General features: G+C 38.9%; 1 protein-coding gene across 4 annotated transcripts in view; it reads left to right on the forward strand.

Moving 5' to 3' along the window:
- Nucleotides 1–5013: 5013 nt before the first annotated feature.
- Nucleotides 5014–21708, forward strand: part of nfia (nuclear factor I/A) — a 133047-nt gene continuing 116352 nt past the window's right edge. The window contains exon 1 of one of the 4 annotated variants that reach the window (XM_056759226.1): nt 5014–6623. In XM_056759226.1, coding sequence (XP_056615204.1) covers nt 6528–6623 — 96 coding nt within the window. In that variant the 5' untranslated portion in view covers nt 5014–6527. The remainder of the gene's footprint in view (nt 6624–21708) is intronic. The other 3 variants (XM_056759225.1, XM_056759228.1, XM_056759230.1) reach the window with 3 other exon arrangements.

The following is a 21708-nucleotide window of genomic DNA, read 5'->3' on the forward strand; positions in this document are numbered from 1 at the left end:
TTTGAGTTACACGTAAATGCTCGAATACGTCACCATCTTGCCCTCAATATAAAGCGGTATTATATTTTCGTATGTAATTAGAGGTGCTTGTTGTTTACAATCTACAGTTTGTGTTTTAAACAGTGATTTAAAAAATGTTATTGTTGTCAAGATGTTAGATATTAATTTTTAATAAGAATGGTCTAAGGCCGCGTTCACACTTGACCTCTTTTTTGAAGCTGCTAGCGTCGGTTTTACATTATAATCCTATGGAGTAAACTTTGTTTTCATAAAAGTCCTGAATGAAATTGATAGGGTAATAAATCGTTTCTTCTCTTGTTGAAACTGTCAACTCCGGCAAATGGAGAAACAGAAAACTCAAGATAAAGAAGCAAAACAAATAAAGACGCAGTTTAATCCAGTTTTCTTAATTGACAGGTCTGGCTCAACGTAAATTAGCTTACCATCCAGCCACACGATGTCGCAAGAGGGGGTTGGCGACTGCACGCACACACGAGCGACGGACTGTTTATGTACGGGACAGTTCAGGTCTTCTCTGGTGTACTCAGCAAAATGTATGTATGTTAAATTACTTGAGATCCGAAGACACCGGACCTCAGGTTTTCGGTTCTAAGCAGACCCATGAAGACCTCTACTAAACGCATTTTAAAACGCCTCTGTCTTTTTCTGCAGCTCAAGAGCGTCTTATGAGGTTGAAAAAAGTTCAACTTACAAAAAAAACGCCCTATGTCAAGCACCTTCTTCACAGCTAACCAATGACAGAGACCTATCATTTCAATAACAACATGCGATGAACGTGATTGGTCGAGAAGGCTCAGGCTTGAAATAATATAACGGTGTTCGAAACGCCCATTGGAGAATACTTTTGTATAAATGTTTTCACTCTCAATAATTTAATTGCATTTCTAGCAAGAAATTAGTATTTGTAGGTCGTAAATATGTGATTTGTTATTGCAAAGACGCAATTCGTAATTTGAATCTGTTAATAATTCAAAAAGGTTGCCTATGAAGCCTGCCTGCATTCGTGCACAAATGCTATCTTTGAACATTGCCGGCTGCTATTTGTAACCACAGTGCTGCAAGCGTTTTTTTTTTACAAAAAATGTGCCATTGTCAACTTTTTCTTGTCAAAAAAGAAGTCAATTGTGAACACGGCCTAATGAAGTATGTTGTTTTAAGCATACTTGGGTGAGCTGTGAGTATGTTTTTGACGAGGGCAGGACTGCAGATTTGGGTTGATGAGTAGGAGGATGAGTGAAGGTCAAGACAACATTGCTGAGGATGCTGCTAGCTGACATGGGACATGTCAGTGACAGCTTTGGCCGCCATTCATTGCCATTCTCTCTGATTAAATCTGATGTGCCAAGATGGACATCATTGCAGTGGGTGTATTGTGTAGGGCACAACACAAACCGCCTATTGCCATAAATGGCAGAATGGCACTACATCTTGTTTCGGGGAGATGTAGCACTGTGGCATTTGGCATACCTTATCTGCATTTGGCTGGAGTTCATAGTGTCTGCGGGGCTTTTTTCCTGTGTAAACAGGCGTCCCAGTTTCGTGCTCGTGCAACATAGCAAAACCTTCAGAAGTTGTATGTTTTTCCTCACTCGAACGTCAACTTTCCACTCGGAGAATTGATGCATGCCTTCAAACGATCCATTAGGACGTCTTTAAAGGGCTGCGGGTATAAATAGCATTGAAGGACACTCCTTCGAAAGGTTATCTGCCAACTAGTCATTAATCTGCGTGAGGGGTTAATTGTGGCAGAGTTTGTTTCCTTGTCAGCGTTGTAACGAAATGACCATCGTTTTAAACGCATTTATAAACTCCATTATTTACACAAAAACGAAAGTTGTTTGGGTGTATTCGTAATGAACTTGAAGCAAGTGTAGCTCATCTTGGCTATGTAAAGGTGCTACAAGCAGATGGTCCTTATGGCCATAGCTCAAGCCTTTTCTCTTTACCCAACTTTCTTATCTCTGCCAGGCCCTTAGTCTCAGGCGGCTGCTGGCACCCGTCACGCACGTTATTCTGTTTTGTAGTGGCACAGCTCACACACACGGGCTAGATTGACCATAAACGCAAACAGATATCTGTCTGTTGAGACCAGCTGTCTCGTTTTTAGCTCCTTTTGAGTAGTTTAACATCACTTTTTTGTGCTCTCTCTCTATCACAATTTTTAAATCATAGTTCAACCAAAAATTACAGTTGTACTCCACCTCTTATCATTTCAAACCTGTATGACTTTCTTTTGTCTGCAGAACACAAAAGAAGATATTTGGAAGAATGTTGTTCGCCAAAGAGAGACGGCACCCATTCTCTTGGATTGGTTTTGTGTCCATTCAATAGAAGTGAATGAGTGCCGCCGCTGTTCAATCTTCTTTTGTCTTCTGCGGAGGAAAGAAACACATACAAGTTTGAAATGACAAGACGGTGATTAAATGATGACAGAATTTTCATTTTTGTTACTATTACTTAATGTTAAGCACAAAAATGCATCTCCAAATATCAATGTCCATGTTTTTAAGATGATGTGGCACATATCTATTGAATTGTTCTGGATCTCATTCTCGTTGATTCTAGACAGGTTTTTCAATTGCTGTAGCAGTACAATGGCTTCATTATTGGATGGTTTTCCCTGGCTTCCTCCGGCAAATTGAAACATTTTGGACGGCACATGAATATGTGGCGTGTTTCTAATTGGCGGAGAACGTTTGCAGCAGGTCCTTGTTACTTTCTTTGTTTAGCATTTTCTTTGACAAAAGATTTTGGCCAAATCAAGCGCAAGTCTGCAACGGTGGCATTAGGCTTGTATTTCTCTCGCGATAAACACTTTTTGTCTGGTTTGGTGTGTGTTGCTGTCATCCTTTGTCTGCAATACTTGATAGTCTTGCATGTTGCATGGTGGATCCTGGAGTGTAGGAAATCGTTTTCATAATATTTCAAAGACAACGTTGAGGTATAAGTCACGCCTAGAGAGCAATATAGATGCTAACAAGACTGCAAATGATGAGGAAACATTTATTTGGCTTCATGCATTTCGCTTTACGGTTTAATAATCTGGAACATTATGGCATCTGCCAACAATCAGAGTGGAGAATGCGTGGAAATAAACATGCGCTTCCTTGTTTTGTCAAATGCTTTTGTACCTCATGCGATACCTCAAATTTGCTCTGCTTGAAACGTCCCGTTGTCTTGAATCAGGCCTTTAGGATAGTAATAAAAGTCACTGGGTACGGGTATTGCTTGTGCCAGTTCATATTGATATTATTTTCGCTATTAATACGGAATGCACAGAAATGCAAACACTGTGTTGAATCCATGACGTTCGATTGTTTTAATGGCATGTGAATTGGTTGCTAAGGTGCTGTTTTGCCAGGAAATAAAATCAATGTGTTCTGCCTGCTGCTCATTTTAAAATAGATACATTTTGTAAACACGACCATGTAAACAATCAAAAAGCATTTAGCCTGTAAAGGCACGTAAGAAGAAAGCATGTAATGGTACAACAAAGTGATGGACAACAGTACACACCAAAGTTAAATGTGCATGAAGGAAATGATTTGCTTTGGAAAATGGATTTGTCATATCTGCGATTTAAAAAACATTTAGTAATGTCAATGTAGCATGATAGCAGGAGCATGTGATTCATGGTTTACAGCTTGCCAGCAGCATCTTGTGAAATTCAGAGTTTTCCACAAAACAGGCTTTTGCTTTGATGGCTTCGTGAAGCCAGCGTTTGTATAGTATCTATGCATGTAAAATAATCTGCTATTGATTTGCAAGGTTTCCTGCTACGGAGCTGAATGTCATAATAGGTAGCAGAGTATTTTTTTGCATGTTTTTGGGCATTTGAATTGTAGTATGGTTAGCAAGATAACGTATATACATTTGTTTATTTAATTCTCAGTTAAATTAAAAAAGACATTCCAACCAATGTTTGAGTAAAATAACATTTTGGATTTAACAACAATGCGATTTCCTATTTATTTTTGGGGGAAAAGGTCTAGAGGAACATGTTATTTCAATTGCATTACTGCTTTAACCCGCATTGCTCTCTTGTTTCTTTGATTGTTTTATATTCATCTAAATTCTGAAATCTACGGAAGCACAACCATGCTCCTTCAAATTTTGTTTTCTAATGGAATAATTCACCGACATTTACCCACAGTTTTCGTTTTAAACCTGTGTGATTTTCTTCTGCAGAACACAAAATATGATCTATTGTATGGACACAGAAGCAGTGCATGTTAATGGCGACCAAATTTCTGCTACCAACATTTTTCAAAATATCTTCTTTTGCATTCTGCAAAAAAAGGCAAACAGGTCTGAAATGACAAAAGGTTATGTAAATAACGACAGAATTATTCATCCCTTTAACTCTAAAAAGGGAGTATTTTGATATTTTCTAGTAAAGAGTGTTATTTCTGAAATTTAAGATGAAAATTTGAAGCAGGTCAGATTAGTGCAATAGTGCCTTCTACTGGTCAAAGTTGGAACATGACATTCGGTGATGGATTTGCACTGTCCTCCATTTACAGTTTTTGTCCTCATTATCTTAAATCAATATAAATAGTTAGCCATATATGTGCACATTTTTATAGCTCTAAATTTTCTTAACAAATCGAATTGTCGTGCAAAAATGTGTAGGGTTATTTTTTCATTGTCACTGATAACTTTGATAACTATCTGTTTATATTTATAGTTTAATTAAGTGTGTATACACACACACATGTATTCCACCCATTTCCCACAACCTTTAAAATCAATGGCATTTAAATGTATAGCATAGTTGAATTTTCTTACTACAGGCTTTCCTGTAATTCCTGCGCAGTGTTAGTCCAGTTTCTGGCTGTGTGTGGACCCCGATGACCTGTGAGATGTATATAGTAAACAGTGCTATCTGGCCGTATGGCACAGCTCCCATTCAGGGCTAGTGTCCAGAATCATATCGTTTTGTTCGCTCCCTTATCTAAGCGAGACTCGGCTGTCCTATATAACTGAGTCTAACATTATAGCAGTGGACTTTACAAGCCGTGAATTTTATTTTGAGTTTTTATTTTGTGCATTTGGCCGATGCTTATAATCTAAAGTTACATCAAAGGTACCTTTGGAGTAGTACAAATTTTATTAGAAAAATGCTTGTAGTTAAAAATACTCATTAACAAATGTAAATGGAACAATGATGAAAGAAAAATTGGGGCTCAGGTATTTTTTATGGATTTCCTAAAATGTCTTTGAATAGCACATATAGCACATATTGCGAATTAAATGCGTTATGAATTTATTTAAACAACATCATTTTAGTTCCTTGTAGTATTTGACAGTTCTTAATACATTTAAATAAACGTAATTGAAACTTTCAATTGTTTCTTAAATATTCTCTAGTTGTGTTTAATGTAATTTTCAGTGTGTTAAATTTATATTCAGATCAGTTTTCTCGATGTCCATTTTCTTGAGGTCTTTCTTTCATTTAACCCGGAGCTTCAGGTTAAGGTTACCTGTGTTCCTCCGCTCCCTACCCAACAATGTTCCCAATATCTCCCAAATCAAATTCCTAAGCCATCGTCACAATGGGAGAACTGTTTGATGGTTACTCTCTCCCTCTCAGGTATTCTCCTTATTTAGAAGTCTGTTTGTGAACTTAAAATAATTCAGAAAACGTATTAATTTACTTTAATTATAATCTATAAGGTAAAACATATAATAAAAATATACAATTTTGAAGTTCTCAAAAATCTCAAATGCTTATTTTAAGCTAGTTTTGCGTAATCACGAAGTAGAAACCCATCGATTATACTTACAAAATAAAACGCCAGCGTTGCTGTCAATAATAAAAGCACGTTCCGTGTCTTTAATCAATATATGATCCATAACTAAAATGAAGTGCTGATAAAACGGATAACAGAGGCGACCTGTCAATATCCGTTAAACATGTTTCATTGCTCTACTGTTTGAAGATAAATATGCCAAAAACAGAACTTTTCCGGCAAAAGGAACTCTGGGGGGGGAAGAAGTCCAAAACAAAACATTGCATGATAGTGTTTAAGCACTTCCATCTGTCCAGCAAAATTTCAGGCTAATAGCCTGTGGCGCATCAGTCCGTTCCCCAAACTCCGGCAACCTGACTCTGTCCTATTAAATCTCTCCACTCCTCCAAAAAACGAGAGAAAAAGATCTCAAACAAGCATAAGTCAACTGAATAGTGATGGTGGTGATGATGATTGTGGCGGCGATGAAGCGCGAGCCCTAATTAAGGAAAAGAAAAGACCTCAGGCACTCAGTGATGTGGAAAAAAAGGGCTCATCATTGTGGTGTGTTTTTTTTTTAAAGACCGCTCGCTCTGTGAGCAGATGACTGCCGCTCACCTTGCCACGGGGTCTGCGTGAGATTGGTTCATTGTCAAGGATTTTTTTTTACCCATGATTCCATATGGTATGGAGTGGGCTACATGTTGCCCAACATGCCAGTGCAAATGTTTTCTCAATTAGGTGTCTTATCTCCGGTGAGTGCGCTAGCATCAGATGAAGCTTGCTGACAGCGTAATGGCAGCGAAAACCTCGGAAGGCTCCATCAAATGGCAGCTCTGCTACGACATCTCGGCCAGGACTTGGTGGATGGTAAGTTGGCAGAGACATATTTTTTTCTTCTTTTTCATTCCATTTTTTTTTTTAAAGAGAAACTTCCCTCCTTGTCTTTATGAATACAGAAGACACTCAGTTTTTCTTCCGCTCTTATATCCTAGTTTTGTCGTCTTTAAAACCTGCTTGCTTCTTTTGTCCACTTTGTTAAAGATGTCAGATGACACACAGTTCATGCTGTTTTCTTTTTAACGCACGAGTCAGACAAAATATGTCCTCAACAACAAAAGACCTTTTGTCACTTTCGCACAAGTGACAGTTCATTTCCTCACCTAACTCGTTCATTCATTACTTCCCCGCTGTCACACCGCATCCGCAGACGAGACGTCCCGTGCCGTTTTTTTCCCAGCGACTGCGATGTTTTGCGAAGGAGCCCAAACTAGGAAGAAACGTCGATTCTTTTTAATCCCTTGTTTACACTGAGGTTTGTGGTGCCCGTGTGGTCGGTCGGTGCAAGAGTGCGAGACACGGAGCTCCGCTCCTCAGCTATGACACGCCGTCGCCGCAATTAAAGCATGGAGAGGAAAAAAAACTCCAAAGTGTTCTGGGACAAGACGTACTCTGTGCCGAGGCAGATTAACTTGCTTGTTGAGGTCAGCGAGGCCAGACAACCTTTGACATTCCTGTCGCTCTAACAGAAATGAGGAGAGGGGCAGCGAGGGGAAAAAAGACTGGTTTGCGAGATGAGGAGGGGTGAAGATTCACAATAGTCTATTGTAGAAGGCAGTTACAAATGAGCCGCGGCGGGTACATGAAAGGCTTTTTGGAGCGCTTTGTATTCATTAGGTAATGATTCAATAGCCCGGCTTGAACTTCAGCAGCTTCTTTATTATTACCTTCATTATTAGAATTGCTGTTTTCTACAAACTACAAACTGTGTGATGTGTAGCTCGTTTTTTACACAGAACTGAAATAAAAGGTTGTTTTGTTGCACTGGGACAATAACTGTATTATTTCCCCGTCTAAGGGTCTGCAAACTTCAGATCTCGGATTGCGTTTCCGCGATTTTGTTTAAAATTGAATTTTGTTGGATAGTTTGTATGAGTTTTGTTTGTTCATTTTGGTTAAATGATGCATTATATGGCAATACAAAGATGTTTCCTAATGTCCTAATTTGGATAACAAATAACCTTTTAAATATCACGTTTGTTGTGCCGGTACTGTGTTTTATAGTGATGTCTAATAATATTGTTTTATAATAATAAATGGGATGGGATTAAATGGCACATGACAACATAAACATGAGAAAATTGTAGCAATAATTTAATACAAATATATGCAATTAGGATTTTAAAATTAATTTAATGTCTGTTTAGATGATGATTATCTTTAATATTATATTTTGTTCTACAAATTCTAAAAAAATTATATTATGGATAATGGACAAACATTATATGTATCTTACTTTACAGTTCAAATAGTTGTGAAAATCCGTACAAATACTTTCTTAATGCAACATGTGGTCAAGATTAGAATTTGTATATATTACAACCTGATATGGTGATTTTAAATTAAAAAAACTGGGGTCATAATCTGTGGCATTATTACAGAACTGAGAAAAGATCAAAGATTTTAAAATTGTAAGGAATTCATATTTAATTTAAATGATTTGGTTCACATTTTTTCATTTGTAAAATAATAAAAAATAAAAAGTGCTATGGTTTATGCATAGTATAGTTTTTTTATGGTGGCGCCTGGTGGTCCTTGTTACTTAGTAAGAAATTAATTATTAGGGTCAAAGATGTGACCTCGCTAACCCGATTTTTTAATTTGAGGAATTATCTCGGAGCCACCCGGACATCCAATGAGCTGCCGAGTATTTAGCTGCCCCGTATTTTATTAACTAAAAAAATAAATGTAAGACTTAAAGTCCATGGTTTAAGATGATTGCATTAATTGTGATTATACTACAAATTACCTAAGAAATTCTGTATTGTTGTCAAATTTGTATCGGTTTAACGTGTTTATCTCATCAAACGTAATTCTCCGTTTTAACAATTCAGGAAGGCTTTAAAAACCTTTTGTGGATAATACAACCACGTTCGTACCCGTGATTTTAATTCGGCCATTTAACATCTCAGTATTGTTTGAAATTTCCCTGTGCAATTAACCCCGCTCAGTCTCGGAAGGTGCTTGAGGTTGAGGGGGCAGATCGTGAGTTCTGTCCACTCACCAGTGGGCTAATGTTTGCTATGATGGGATCTCTTACCACCTGAGGGGCTAATGGGATTTTATCCTCTGTACTATTGGCACTTGTGTAATCTGCTTGTCTGTGAGCAGACACCCCCAAGAGGCACTAATGTGTGAGTTGATTCGTACACATGAGAGCTGGAGGGCATAAGATCATAGTAAGAGATGTCGGGGTTAGCACCGCAAATTAAAATGAAGTTAAAAATAAAAATAAAATAGATGGGCGCTGTCAGGTTACATAAGCCCTTTATTCAGACACATTGCATGTAATTTAAAGCTGTATTGCTTTTTGTTCATCCTGTTTGTAATATGATTTTACCCGTCTTAAGTCAAACACTTTTAATTAACATCTTAAGGTGACCGAAGGCGAGTGACATTGGACAGAGAATAAATGATGCATGCTTTTGCAATTGTTTCTTTTATTGCGTTTAGATTATTATAATTTATTTCAACATTTATAGGACTATCCTTAATAATAATTATGTTAGATTAGTTTGATGTTTGTGGTCTTGCTATGTGTTCTGGACCCTTTGCCATAAATTGTCTTCTCTGTTTTTATAATAACGAATAATAATGAAAATTGAATAATATGCCAATAGCTTACTGTGCAATAGGCGATGTTATATTTCAATTTATAAAGATGCATTGGCATTAATTATAAATGTTATAAATTACATATGTTATAGTTATAAATGTTATTTTAAACAGTAAAGTGTAATGAAAGTGAATAAATATTACTGTTTTCTTTCTGCACATAACCGAAACTAAAACAAATCTGTTGTGGCGTTTGTGAATCTATCGTGACGCCTTGTTTTATTTAACGTCCCGTTTTGCTGCCTGTTGTCTGGACAGCGTAGTTGAGCGTGTGTCATGTTGGAGTGGAAGATGTTTCTAATTTGTCCTCCACCATGGACTACGGAGAAATGATTAGAGAGGAGGAAATTGGCGGATTAAAATTGTCTGCTTGAACTTCCTGAGCACCGCATGCTTTCTCAGCGTCTCTGTTCAGGGACTTCCAGGCCGAGCCCTGAAGCGAGGGAGCAGCCTTTCTATCCCACTCGTCGAGACCTCCAGAGCGGGGCTGGTGCTCAGTAAGGGAGCGCTGGGCACACACTGAGTATACAGCGACTCTCAATCTGTTAATGTGCTTTACATTACCAGCCTTGAATGACTCATGGGTTGCCTGATGGAGTCGGAATTAATTTGTCAATGGGTGACAGCGCAGCACCTCTAAAAGAGCATTTCGGCACTGTTGCATGCGTTTTTGTGAGCTAAATATTTCCTTTGTTTTTCGTTTGATGTATGGGGCTGGTTGACTTATTCAAAGTCAAATAAAGTCGAAAATATTTTGGTTTGAAGGTTTAACAAAGTTTAACTTTCCACTGTTATTTCCACTAAGTTTATTGAAGACACATTTAACTCAACATTTGTAATGTGTTTTGTCACACTACATGAAATCTGTCATTGAAAATCCATATAGATTTAAAACGGTTAAACTTATGAAATACATTACAGTAAATTTATAAGATAGAATTCATGAAATAGCTAAAATAACCAACAAAATAACAAAAAAAGTTTTACTTATATATGTTCCACAATGACAAATATGACAACTTTCCCCATCCTGATGTTAGAACATAATATACAAAACCACAGAGTAACAAAAAATATTTTGCGTGTAGTTGTATTATATAAATTGTATAGTTGCATATAAATTATGAAGTTGATTCAAGACCTTGTGACAACTAACCCCAGTCTCCCTTATGTATAGATTTTATTCTTTAATGTAGAGTATGTTTTTGTTTTATGTACAAAATCACGCATAGTCACCAATGATGAAGACATGTACGCATTACAAAGCATCTGATTTGAAAGAATAAAGTTTAACTTTTCTAAAATACAGGTTAACCGACGGGACATTCTGCGTGACTTACACCAAAGCTCTAATATCCGTTCATATGTATAATGTCTTTGTAGAAAACGCAGCTTCAGGGCGTCTCTGCTTTTTTGCAATGTGATGTATATCAGTGCATCCAATAAAAAGCTTCAAGAGCCTAGCGGTTTATGCTCCGTTCCAAGCGCTCACTTTGTTACTTGTTTTATCTCATGGTTATATTTATAATTTTTACCCTTATTAAAAGCGCCCGAAGCTGTGAAACGCGTGTTAGAATAAATTAATCAACGCAGTGATGTATGATGGGCTCAGACAATATTGACAGGTGAATTTGAGCATACTCTGAAGCTTTCGCTTGGCACGTGGTTGTATCGTTGGCTTCCTATCAAGAGATGTGAAGAAACGGGGATCAGATTTGGATGAGGCTCCATGCGAAAAAAAGGAAAAAGAAAACAGCGGAGGAAGTGAGGGAAGCTGAATTTGGAGTCGGTTCAAGATATTAACTGAAAACCTTTGTGTCTTATCAAAAATGTCGGGCCATTTTGCAATGCTTTCAAAAATAGATAGTCTGTGAATTTTCGCTGCAGGTTATTGCGCAAATGCGATTTCTAAAGTTTGAGAAATTACACTTACAGAAGGTTGACTGGTTTTATCAAATTTATGTCTCAAAAAAACTTGAACATTACGACTTATTCCACGTGTTATGCATATTATATGTATAATGTGCTACATTTCTCCATTAAAGGACAGTAGACAGGTTGATGGCTGCTCCCAGTGGCCACGTTGTCACGTCTATGTGACACCTATACCCTTGCCAAGGCCAAATGGCCTTTCTAATCATGCAGCGAGCTCCGGATTATTCAGTCCGACACAAATATTCCTTCCCATACACCGTTTGTACATGCAAAGCGTTCATCTGTACTTGACCTGATACTATCACTTTTGTTTGTGAGTGCGACGTTTGGATACCTTTCCTCCCCCCCTCCTGATCTTGTGTCTATGCTTTGGAATGAAAGGATCAATTGTGTGGAAGAGATGCGTGTGAAATCCCTGCTGTCTGGGAGGGGTTAAGGGTCGCTATGTGAGAAAAAGGACCCCTTTCTATTTCTGGCATGGGTCTGTGTGCAGTGCTGCTCTTCGCAGGACACCCCCCTCGTCCCTGTTTCTCATTCGTTCCTCACTTTCTCTCCCTAGAGAACCGTGGCTACTGGCCAAGACAGCTGGGTCTTTGGGCCAATCTGGTGCCACGTTTTACGGCATGACAATAAGAGATGCTCCCTTTCTTGGCATTTTGGAGAACTTTCAGCTCTGTGTTAACAGGACTGTGATCTGTAAACTATTGTGAAGTGCATGGAAGAGAGAGACAGTTTTTACTCTCTCTACTTTTGTGTTGTACTGTTGTCCTCGGTGTCTGTAATTGATACTGTCTATACTTCATTTTACATGCCTTGTCAATACTTTTAATGGCATCAACGCGAAAGTTAGACATTTGATGTTTAGCGAAATATTTGTATTGATTAAAGCTGCAATCTGTAACTTTTGCCCCTTTATTGCCACTTCTGGTTAAAAATGTCATGTGAGTTGAAGTTAAATCCCATCAAACGGACGTAAAATTGTACCTGACATCTCAACTTATAAATCATTATTATAATCATACTTTTGCGAATCAGGTTACATTATTTTATTTTTATTTATGTATTTTTTTAACTTCTGTGTATGCAAATCTAACATTTTTAATATTGACAACTTATCGACCGAACAAATTGAATCAAAGTCATACACGAATTGAATCGAAACCACATAAATAAGAATCAAATCACCAAATCGGTTTGCAATACCAAGCTCTAATTTCTTACTTTTAACCAAACAGTCACGAATTGCAGCTTTTATTTTTGAATACCATAACGTAAGAAAAGTTTTTAATCCCAAAAGGAATTGAGTCCTCCAAAGTTCATGCCACTTTTTACTTAGTTAGGAATATTGTGTTTAGTTTTGTATAATGTAACTACATCCGTTTACTTTTCAAGTTCAGACCCCTTTTTCAGGACCGATTCACTTTACTGTCTACAAGTTTGATGTAATAGAGTAGAAGGACTGTTATCAACTCTGTTAACTTGAGGATGTTTCTCTCAGGAGTTTAAACCAGCGGAAATTAGTGCTAAACAAGGTATGGATTGTGCCATGGCATCAAGCCATTCATCTACCAATTATGGCCCCCGCCCAACACGCTCTCTCATCTTAGCAGTTTGGCACACTTTTTTCTTCTCGTCTGTTTCCTTGTTCTCGAAGCCACACTCATCAGTTTGTTTATAAAGTTTTTGCTGTCATGTCTCACTTGATACTCGTCTTTCCGTGAACACAGCGGCGGTTCGGGCAAGTATGAAGAATGTGTGTTTCATGGGAGTTGTCTTTTTGTCATGAAAAAAAATGGAAACAGATTCCAAAAACACCATCTGGTATTTGGAGGGGTATATTTGCGTCTGTATCTGTGTGTATGTGCGTGTGTGTTGAGGGTGAGAAGTGTTTTTCTTCCTCTATAGCTTTCCTCTTGGTCTCCAGCCACCCAACGTTTCGCTGCCAAAAAAAGGTGTAAGTCGGCAATTGAAGGGGGGAATCGGGGCTAGTATTTGTGGGTGCGGTGCTTCGCCGGTATCACTGGATCGCATCCAGGACTATTATCCCTTCTACACTTCAACAGTACCACCTCACTCACCTGCTTCAAAATATCCAACAATGTGATCTCCAAAGATTCAACGATTTGATTTATGACTATGGATCGCGGCCCGTGACCCACGCCTTCTATTGTGTAGGCCACAGTACGTGACACAGGTGACCTGAGTATCCTCAACATTCCACTAGGGATCTTTTAAAAAATGCCTTTTGTGTTAAATATTTGTGCTTTACTCTTTGAATCTCATTTGCCATGTAGTTTGATGAAAGTCGAATGGCAAGTGTCCATTAACATTTTTTATTTGGCATCAATCTGACTGTTACGGCTGATTTCAATAGCAGATCATTTCTGTATATCTGTAACCGAATGTTTTTCTGTGACGGGCTATTCGAGTTTTTGGTATTTTTTTCTAAAGGAATAACATTAAGTTAGTTGAAGGTGTACTTATACAGTAGTGGACAAAAGTGATATCTATTGAGGCATATTTGTACAATATTTGTAGGTTAGATTATATACAATCACAATATGAGGTGTATAATACAAAATAGACAAAGCATGACATTTTCAAGGTACTGGGCAAAATTATTTGGCGAAAAGCCAAGCTACAAGATATCAGGGAATATAGTTTTTTTCTAACTAGGGCTGTCAAACGATTAATTGAGAATGTAGCCTATCTATAGGCCTATATCAGGGCTCGACATAAAGGACTGGCCGATGGCCTGGGGCCAGCGTGAGAGATCCTCTGGAGAGTGCTGTATCGTTATGCACAATTATCATTTGTACGTTTTTAAGATTTGCCTTTTAAAATATTTCCAAAAAGATGCAAAAGTGGACTGGATTCGGTCTTCACATGTTGTTTGAGGACGGTATGCCGTATCAGACAACGCGCAAAATACTGAATTGAGCTCTCTTTTACGTCTTCTTACTCTTAATCATACATATTGACAAAAAAATATGCAAAAATGCAAATATTACCAAGTATCTTAGTAAAAGGTAATCAATTACTGTATGTCTTCCATCCATCCATTTTCTACCGCTTATCCGAACTACCTCGGGTCACGGGGAGCCTGCGCCTATCTCAGGAGTCTTCGGGCATCAAGGCAGGATACACCCTGGATGGAGTGACTGTATGTCTTATGGGAGCAAAATGCATATGGAAACAAAACGTGTGTGTTACATTATATTAGATTCATGCATCTCTTAAAGGGGCAGCAGCATAATAAACGTCTCAGTTTCGGTCATCAAACAACAAGGAACTAAGACAAATAACACTCACTGCTCTTCACTGATTAGATTAGAACTTTAGTAAGGTTAAATCAATATTATATTTAAAACACGTGAAGACTATAAAGTATTTTCATTATTTAATGCCTGCACCTGATCACTACTATTATTAGACCAACCGTAAACACCTGAAATGCACTAATTATTTGTATGTTTCCTTTATAACATTTATCTCTGCCATTGCACATACTCTGATTTCTTGATCTTATTTTATTACTTACTGATTAGTTGTCTTCTGTAATATAAGACATTTTGAGTTATAGGCTAATAGTTTTAATGGTATCATACCCTAATTTATTAAGATTACATAGGTAAATACAATAACTAGATATTATTACATGCTTTTTTGTGGCAGGGCCAGACAAAATGGGAATCACTTCCCCGACAGGGCCAGTAGAAAAAAGCTCTAGCGTTGAGCCCTGTATTTGTTGATTCATTTTTTGATTTTTCTTAAATATATGCACGTATGTGTATGTGTTAAACATAATTTTTATGCTGGAAAAAACTTATTCTGGATGCGAATAATAGTTTGACAGCCCTAATTCGAATATACAAAAAAAAAGCATAGAAAAACTCAAAGCTCACTTGAGATTAAGCATACATTGTCTACAGTTTTATTTGTCATTAAAATGAGTCCTTCCCTCTTGTGGTAATATTTCTAGTCATATTCCTTATCTGTCTTTATGAACTTTGGACATGTGTGTAATCTTTTGCATGCTGTTGGTTTTATACAAAGTTAGGAAATTTGGTCTGATTGTGAAGGGCCATTGTGTTCCCCAGTAAACCGGTGCAGTGATTGACATCTGAAGGGGTTAATCCCCCCTGTTTGGCCTTAGACTTCATTCATGCACGAAAGCATGAAATATGAACTGGATTTTTGAGGTGCACACATAAGGTTTGTGTAAAAGCGTGTGTTTTCTGTGTGGGTGAGGGTGTTTAAATGGTTACAAAACATCACCTTTATTGTAATTTGTTTCATAGTTTTATTACTGTAAAACGTCATTTATTTTAGTGTTGAGGACAATATCTGACGTAGGCTTGTTTTTACAATCAATCAGATGAGTAAATAATCTCAGGAGATCAAATCTAGATTGCCACTTAATTCATTAAGAACGCTGGAGTGGATTAGAGATTAGAGACTGATCAGAGATGAGTGTATTTGTTGGGTGGCAATGCTGACCCAACCAGGACATACAGAGGACACATAATATGTGTTTGTGTGCAAGAGGCTGTATGGACAGATGTCACCAAAATCAGGAGATTATTGTGAGACCACAACTGCAATCGCCTCTGTGAAACTCTCCTGGTGGCCGGTTAATGAGAGAATTGGCCTACTTTCAAAGGGTATCCAGGCACCGACTGTACATACAAAAGTACCTCAGTCGTTGCTTTGCAGTCCCACAATGAAGAGTGTGTTCTTTACGTACCCATGTAAAGTACAGTTTCTGGATGTCCTGTACTTTCCGCCCTCTCCGCCCATCTCATTAAATTGATTCAGGGCTGTGCCTTTCTAGCGGGGAGACCCCATTACTTATGTTCGCCCGGTGCAGGGCCCCTCGTGACCCTCCTAAACCTGCCACCATGTTACACATGCTTCCAACAGGGGGTGCTGCTGACCCCATGACTCTAGGGAGGCTTAACAGCTGTTGGGGGCATCTCTGGAGGCCAGTATCCCTGCTGCAGGACACAAGGGCAGACGGTGCATTTCGCTAAACAGTAGCGAAGTGATCACCGTCAATTTTGTCTTGTGCCCGTTTCCCGTTTGAGAGATTGAGAGTGGTAACCTGGATCTCTTGCTCCCCCCTTCTGCGGGCAGATTAAAGCGAGAGCCAGCTGGAGCCAGGGGACAAGCTGCCACGGGCCTCTCCAAGGTGACCCCTGGCAAAGCTGGCAGCACATCTGTAGCCCTAATGCGTCCAGGAACTCTGTCGCATCCCCCCTGCGGTCGAGGCCGCTGGCAGGGACGAGCCGGCAAGGAGCCGGCTGTCCCCCTGCTGTCTTGAAGGGCCACGTCGGAGGGCAAAGAGGCGAGAGATGGAATATGCTGAAGTTATGGCGCTCATAAGTGTGCCGCATTTGGAACGGACCTGGTCGGACCTTTTGAGAGAGAGTTTCATGTGCGGAGGCTTAACAAATACGTGAAAAACCTCAGAACCTGTTTAGGCACAGTGTAGCGACTGGCTAACTTGCCATTGAAAATTCTCACTTTTTTCTTTTTTAGTGTTATGACATTTGATTGTATTGTGAGCATAGTGGATCGCCCTTAAAAAGTTGTAATTGTGTTTGAAGTGAACGGTTAAAGACTGGTCCAAGATCTGTCTCTTGGGTGGCAGCCAGACTCTCTATCCCAGACTATGAATGTTGCAGTGTGGCCGGGAGAAGGTGAGGGCGTTTTGTCTTAAGTGGAGACATCCTCTTGCAATCAGTGCGCCTGGCCGGAATCCTCCTTACTGCAAATCCAAGCCATCCGCTGGCACGCTCAGGTCCCATTTAACTCTAATTGTTTCCATCTTCCCATGTCTAAATGTGCTTCCCCTGTCAAAGATTTACTCCTCTTTTGCTCTCACACTCTTCTACCTTAAAGGTTCAGTGTGTCATTTTTTTAGATGATCTATTGATAGACATGCAATATAATATACATAACTATGTCTTCAGAAGTGAATAAAGACCTTACATAATGAAGCGTTTTGGGCAATTCCAGCGTTATGAACGTGACATTTTTCGTTATGGACGTGACATACAAATGCTTAGAGAATGAATTTGTTACTATTATATTGAACCATCTGTTTATATTTTACTGAACCCTTAATGATAGAGTCTAAACATAAAAAAATGGCAATCGATGAAAAAGAAAATGAAAAAAAGCAAATTACATATGCGTTATGGTCGAGACAAAAAAAGGATGCGGTTTTTGGAAGACGATTAATTTTTTAAGATTTCTGTAAAATCAAATGCACAATCCTGAAGCAATAATACCTAATGAATCTAAAAGGGATGCTTCTTTATAGAACATAAACTAGTAATTTTATATGAATTTTCATGTGTACATTTATGAGGAATATGTAGCGTTATGGATGTGACAATCCTGAAAATGGCTCTTACCGGACTATGAAAAATCATGCACTAAAAATAAAACAAATGCTTTGCAAATTTGAAGTGAGATCTCACATGGGTATTTAAACCACCAAATGTTAAAATCTGTGCTGTTACCATAGTAAAAACTGCTGGTAAAAACTTGGTATGGTTGACATTTTCGCGGAATTGCCCTTATGTTTTTATTATCTTAGAATTGACTGTTTTATCTACATACACCGCAGGAACCCTCACATGGAATTTGTCATGTTGTTTCTGCAGTAGCCCTATATGGACAAACTGCTACAGAGCGATCTGTAAATACGCTATCAGCAAATAAGCGAAAATGTGATGATATCTTAGTCCTGTGTCACCCACCGTAGTGCTTGGAAAGGGACGGGGGAAGCGAGCCATTTGTTGCAGTTCTCAACCTCACCACTTGGCTAAATTTCATACACTGGACCTTTTCCTCTGGTGAAAAGAGACTAATCAAAACCCTGGACAATGACTTGCAAAACTACAATTACCGTAGTAATTTCTATAAATGCCACACTATTTGCAAACATCCTCGTGGCTTAAAATCGCACTCTAACTGTTCTCGGCACAGGTGCGGCACTGGAGAGATGTTGAAACCGGAGCTGTCTGTGGGAGACCAGCTCTGATGGTCAACTGGGAGCATTAATGAACCATATTATGTGTCCCAGAATAGAGCAGGGTTGTGGAGGGCAACACAAATGGGCCTCTCTGTCCAGACATTTACAACTCGGATCTAAACTCTGTTATGGTGACCAACGTTAACATAAGGAGAAACGTTTGAGGAGAATGAAAAGGATTGGTGAATAATAGAGCAATGAAACGTGAGACCCAGCGAGGCTTAACAGGGTTGTAAATGACAGTCTGGACCCGCATCCATTCCAGCTGGAGATTTCGGGTCGAGTGGTTTGCTCGCTCTGGTCAGAGCTGGTTTGTGGGTGAGGATGGTCTGGCCTTACTGTCTGTAAATATTCATCCGGAGCGGAGGCTTTTGATACCACCTACTGGTGCGGGAATAAATTTGTAAAGAATGTTATTTTTAACTATAATTCTAATTTAACTATAGTAGAAAACGGGTATGTGTTTTTGTGCAGCATTTTATGTTTATAGGTAAAAATAATTGTGCCACATTTGGTAACATCCTCTTGTTAACCCCACATTTCACCCTGCTATATGCTTCAAGGTGGGAAGTAAAAAAAGGTCTACATTTCTTCTTTTCTAAAATCTCGGATATTTGTATCTTTAGCCCCCTATCCTTATAAAATGTGACATCATTATTACCCGACCTTTCCATGGCATGGCCTCTCTTTGCCACAGAGCCCTTTGCCAGATGGCGTCTTTGCTCACGACTCCATCGGTCGATTTCCTCCTCCACCCACCCCCTTGCTCGCCACGGTGTCAGGTAGACGCTGTAAAAGAGGTGCAGGGGGATAGCTTTTCACCTGCTCCTTCTGTAGGACCCCTGCAGAGAGCAAGCTGTTCACCCAGTGCCCTCCTTCAAAAAGTCCCGGCGCGCTGACACACCTGTCCTCCCTCCATCTCCATGTTCAGAGGACACAAACGTGCGTTATAGAAAGCGCTTTGTACATGATTGCTGTTTAAGACGCATTGCTACCAGATTGGTTGTCTGTTGTTTGAGATGCACCTGGGAGTCTGGAAGAGCTTTTGAGAGAGAGGATGTTTACGATATCTACAGGCTTGAGCTCATGGTGGGGCAAGCACACGTGCACAACCGAGAGAGAGAGCAGGGGAGCCAGTCATTGTTTGGTATATTTACAGGACTGTAGCTAATAAAACTAAACTGGACCTGAGGGGAAGCAGCTGAACTTCCTGTAGCGGTTGTATTTATTTATTCGAAGGGTCCGTTTCAGGTCCCCAGAGCAGCCGGTAAACAATGAGCTTTCCTCTGCTCCAGATCGCCTATTTGACTCGTATTTATTTATAATTCCCCGAAACCACTTTGCGTTGCAACTTGATAGCTCCTAGCTTGCGAAAATCTCGATCTCTGAAAAAACGAACGGCCGCGCTGTCCCTTTTTTTGGGCCTTTAATACTGGCCGCTGGCCACTCACGCAAATAAATACCTTTCGTCTTAAACATACATCGGCTGATTAATCCGTCCCATCTGCTTCGCTATTTGCATCGCTTCCATGACAGAGGAGTTTCCGAAACGCTGCGTGGCGAAAACTGGAAAATACAATTGAAGCAAAATTGCTAAACAAATTAACAAACTGATGTAGCTTGATTTTTCAGGTGCAAACGTTTTTTGGAAACTTGTATTGAAACATACGTAAAGCTACAATTACGTAAATATTTAAATACGTAAAAATACATTCGCGACTTCAGATGAATTCCAAACCGATTTCGATCATTCCAAATATTTAACATCCTGCTAATGTTTTCCTGTTGTTGAGAACAGATGATGCATCTGTGATCTTTGTGCATCTCTTGAGGAACGGCAGGTTTCGCAGACAGTTGTTGCTGACTGTTGGAACATCTGGTCGGCAAAATGAGGATTTGTCTTTATTCCCATTGGTAATGGTGTGTAGTACAGTTGCAAGATTTAAGGGAAAACTTGTTTTTAGAACCTGATTTAACTCTGAAACGTTTGGAAACTTGCTTCGGGGCTTGTGGTACAACATTCCCGAACATGATAAAGATGCTTGGAAAAGATTATCTGCCGAAGAGGATGTGCCCTTTATGGAGATGCATTATTAAATTTCATGTTTTCATGTTTGTAGTTTAAGCATTTATCTTCCGGTTGATGGTTCTTTTTCATGTCAAAAAGTGAAAACTTAGTTTTTTTGCGATTCATGTCAAGCTAGGTGCTCTATGGAGCCAATACAATAGCTTGATGAAAAAACAAGTAACTTATGTTTTAAGTAAGTATAGAGTATGTATGTCATTCGTTTTGACTCGCCGTTCTTCTGCAGACCCAAAAAGTGGCCTTGCACAACTGTTAAAACATGTGACATCACTCAGGCGGTTGTTTTTTCCAGTGGCTGGGTCTGAATATTCATGATGAGCGTATTCCCATGGCCCATTGGCTCCAGCTGTCCCAATATCAGCCAACACGCATACAAACTAACTCAACCCCAAACACGCGTTCTTACAAATGCACGCTCACACCCCGCTGCTGAAACTTGTTCTGTTTCACTTTGTGTACTTGTTTGGCTGGTAATGGATTGTAATGAGTAGTTGTTTAGGCCTAGTTTAGAAATGTCAAGCAGTCTAAATTTGGTGTGAATATGATTTGTGCATAAGTAATAAGGGATGCACTGATATGTAAATTTTGGTTGAAAACCGATAATTCTTTAACATTGGAAGCCGATATATCGGCCGATATACAATATCTAAATATTAATATGAAATTCCCTAAGACTAAAACAAAAGGTAAAAGGGACAACAGCTTTTATTTGAAAACATTGAAGGCGGAAAACAAGGTAACCATCAGTTCTCTTTTTTCCCCTGTCATCATGTACCAAGCCTACTTTACACTAGTTAACGATTCTTTAACCTTCAAACTTTTCTGCTATATTTGATAAACATATTATAGATGTTTTTCCAGAAAAATGTTTTCAATAGCCACATGTCAAACAGGTCTTAAGACAGAAAGCATTCAGACAGCAGTCTGATTTAATAAATCTGCTTTGGTTCCTAAAATTTACACATTCATAAATACTGTCTCTACATACTGTAACCAACATCAACAATGTTTTGCTAATAGCAGAAAGTGAATAATCATGACAGAAAGACATTACTGTGCTGTATTTGAACTGTGAGCAGCATGCAGATGAATTAGTTTAACCAGAGGAAATGATTTAAGATTTATCGGCTTTTATATATTGGCATCAATTTTATTATTGGCCGATACCGATTACATAAAAATGGCCATTTATCGGCCGATATCGATATGGCCGA

Source organism: Triplophysa dalaica, chromosome 10, assembly GCF_015846415.1.
Source record: "Triplophysa dalaica isolate WHDGS20190420 chromosome 10, ASM1584641v1, whole genome shotgun sequence".
NCBI classification, from domain to species: domain Eukaryota; kingdom Metazoa; phylum Chordata; class Actinopteri; order Cypriniformes; family Nemacheilidae; genus Triplophysa; species Triplophysa dalaica.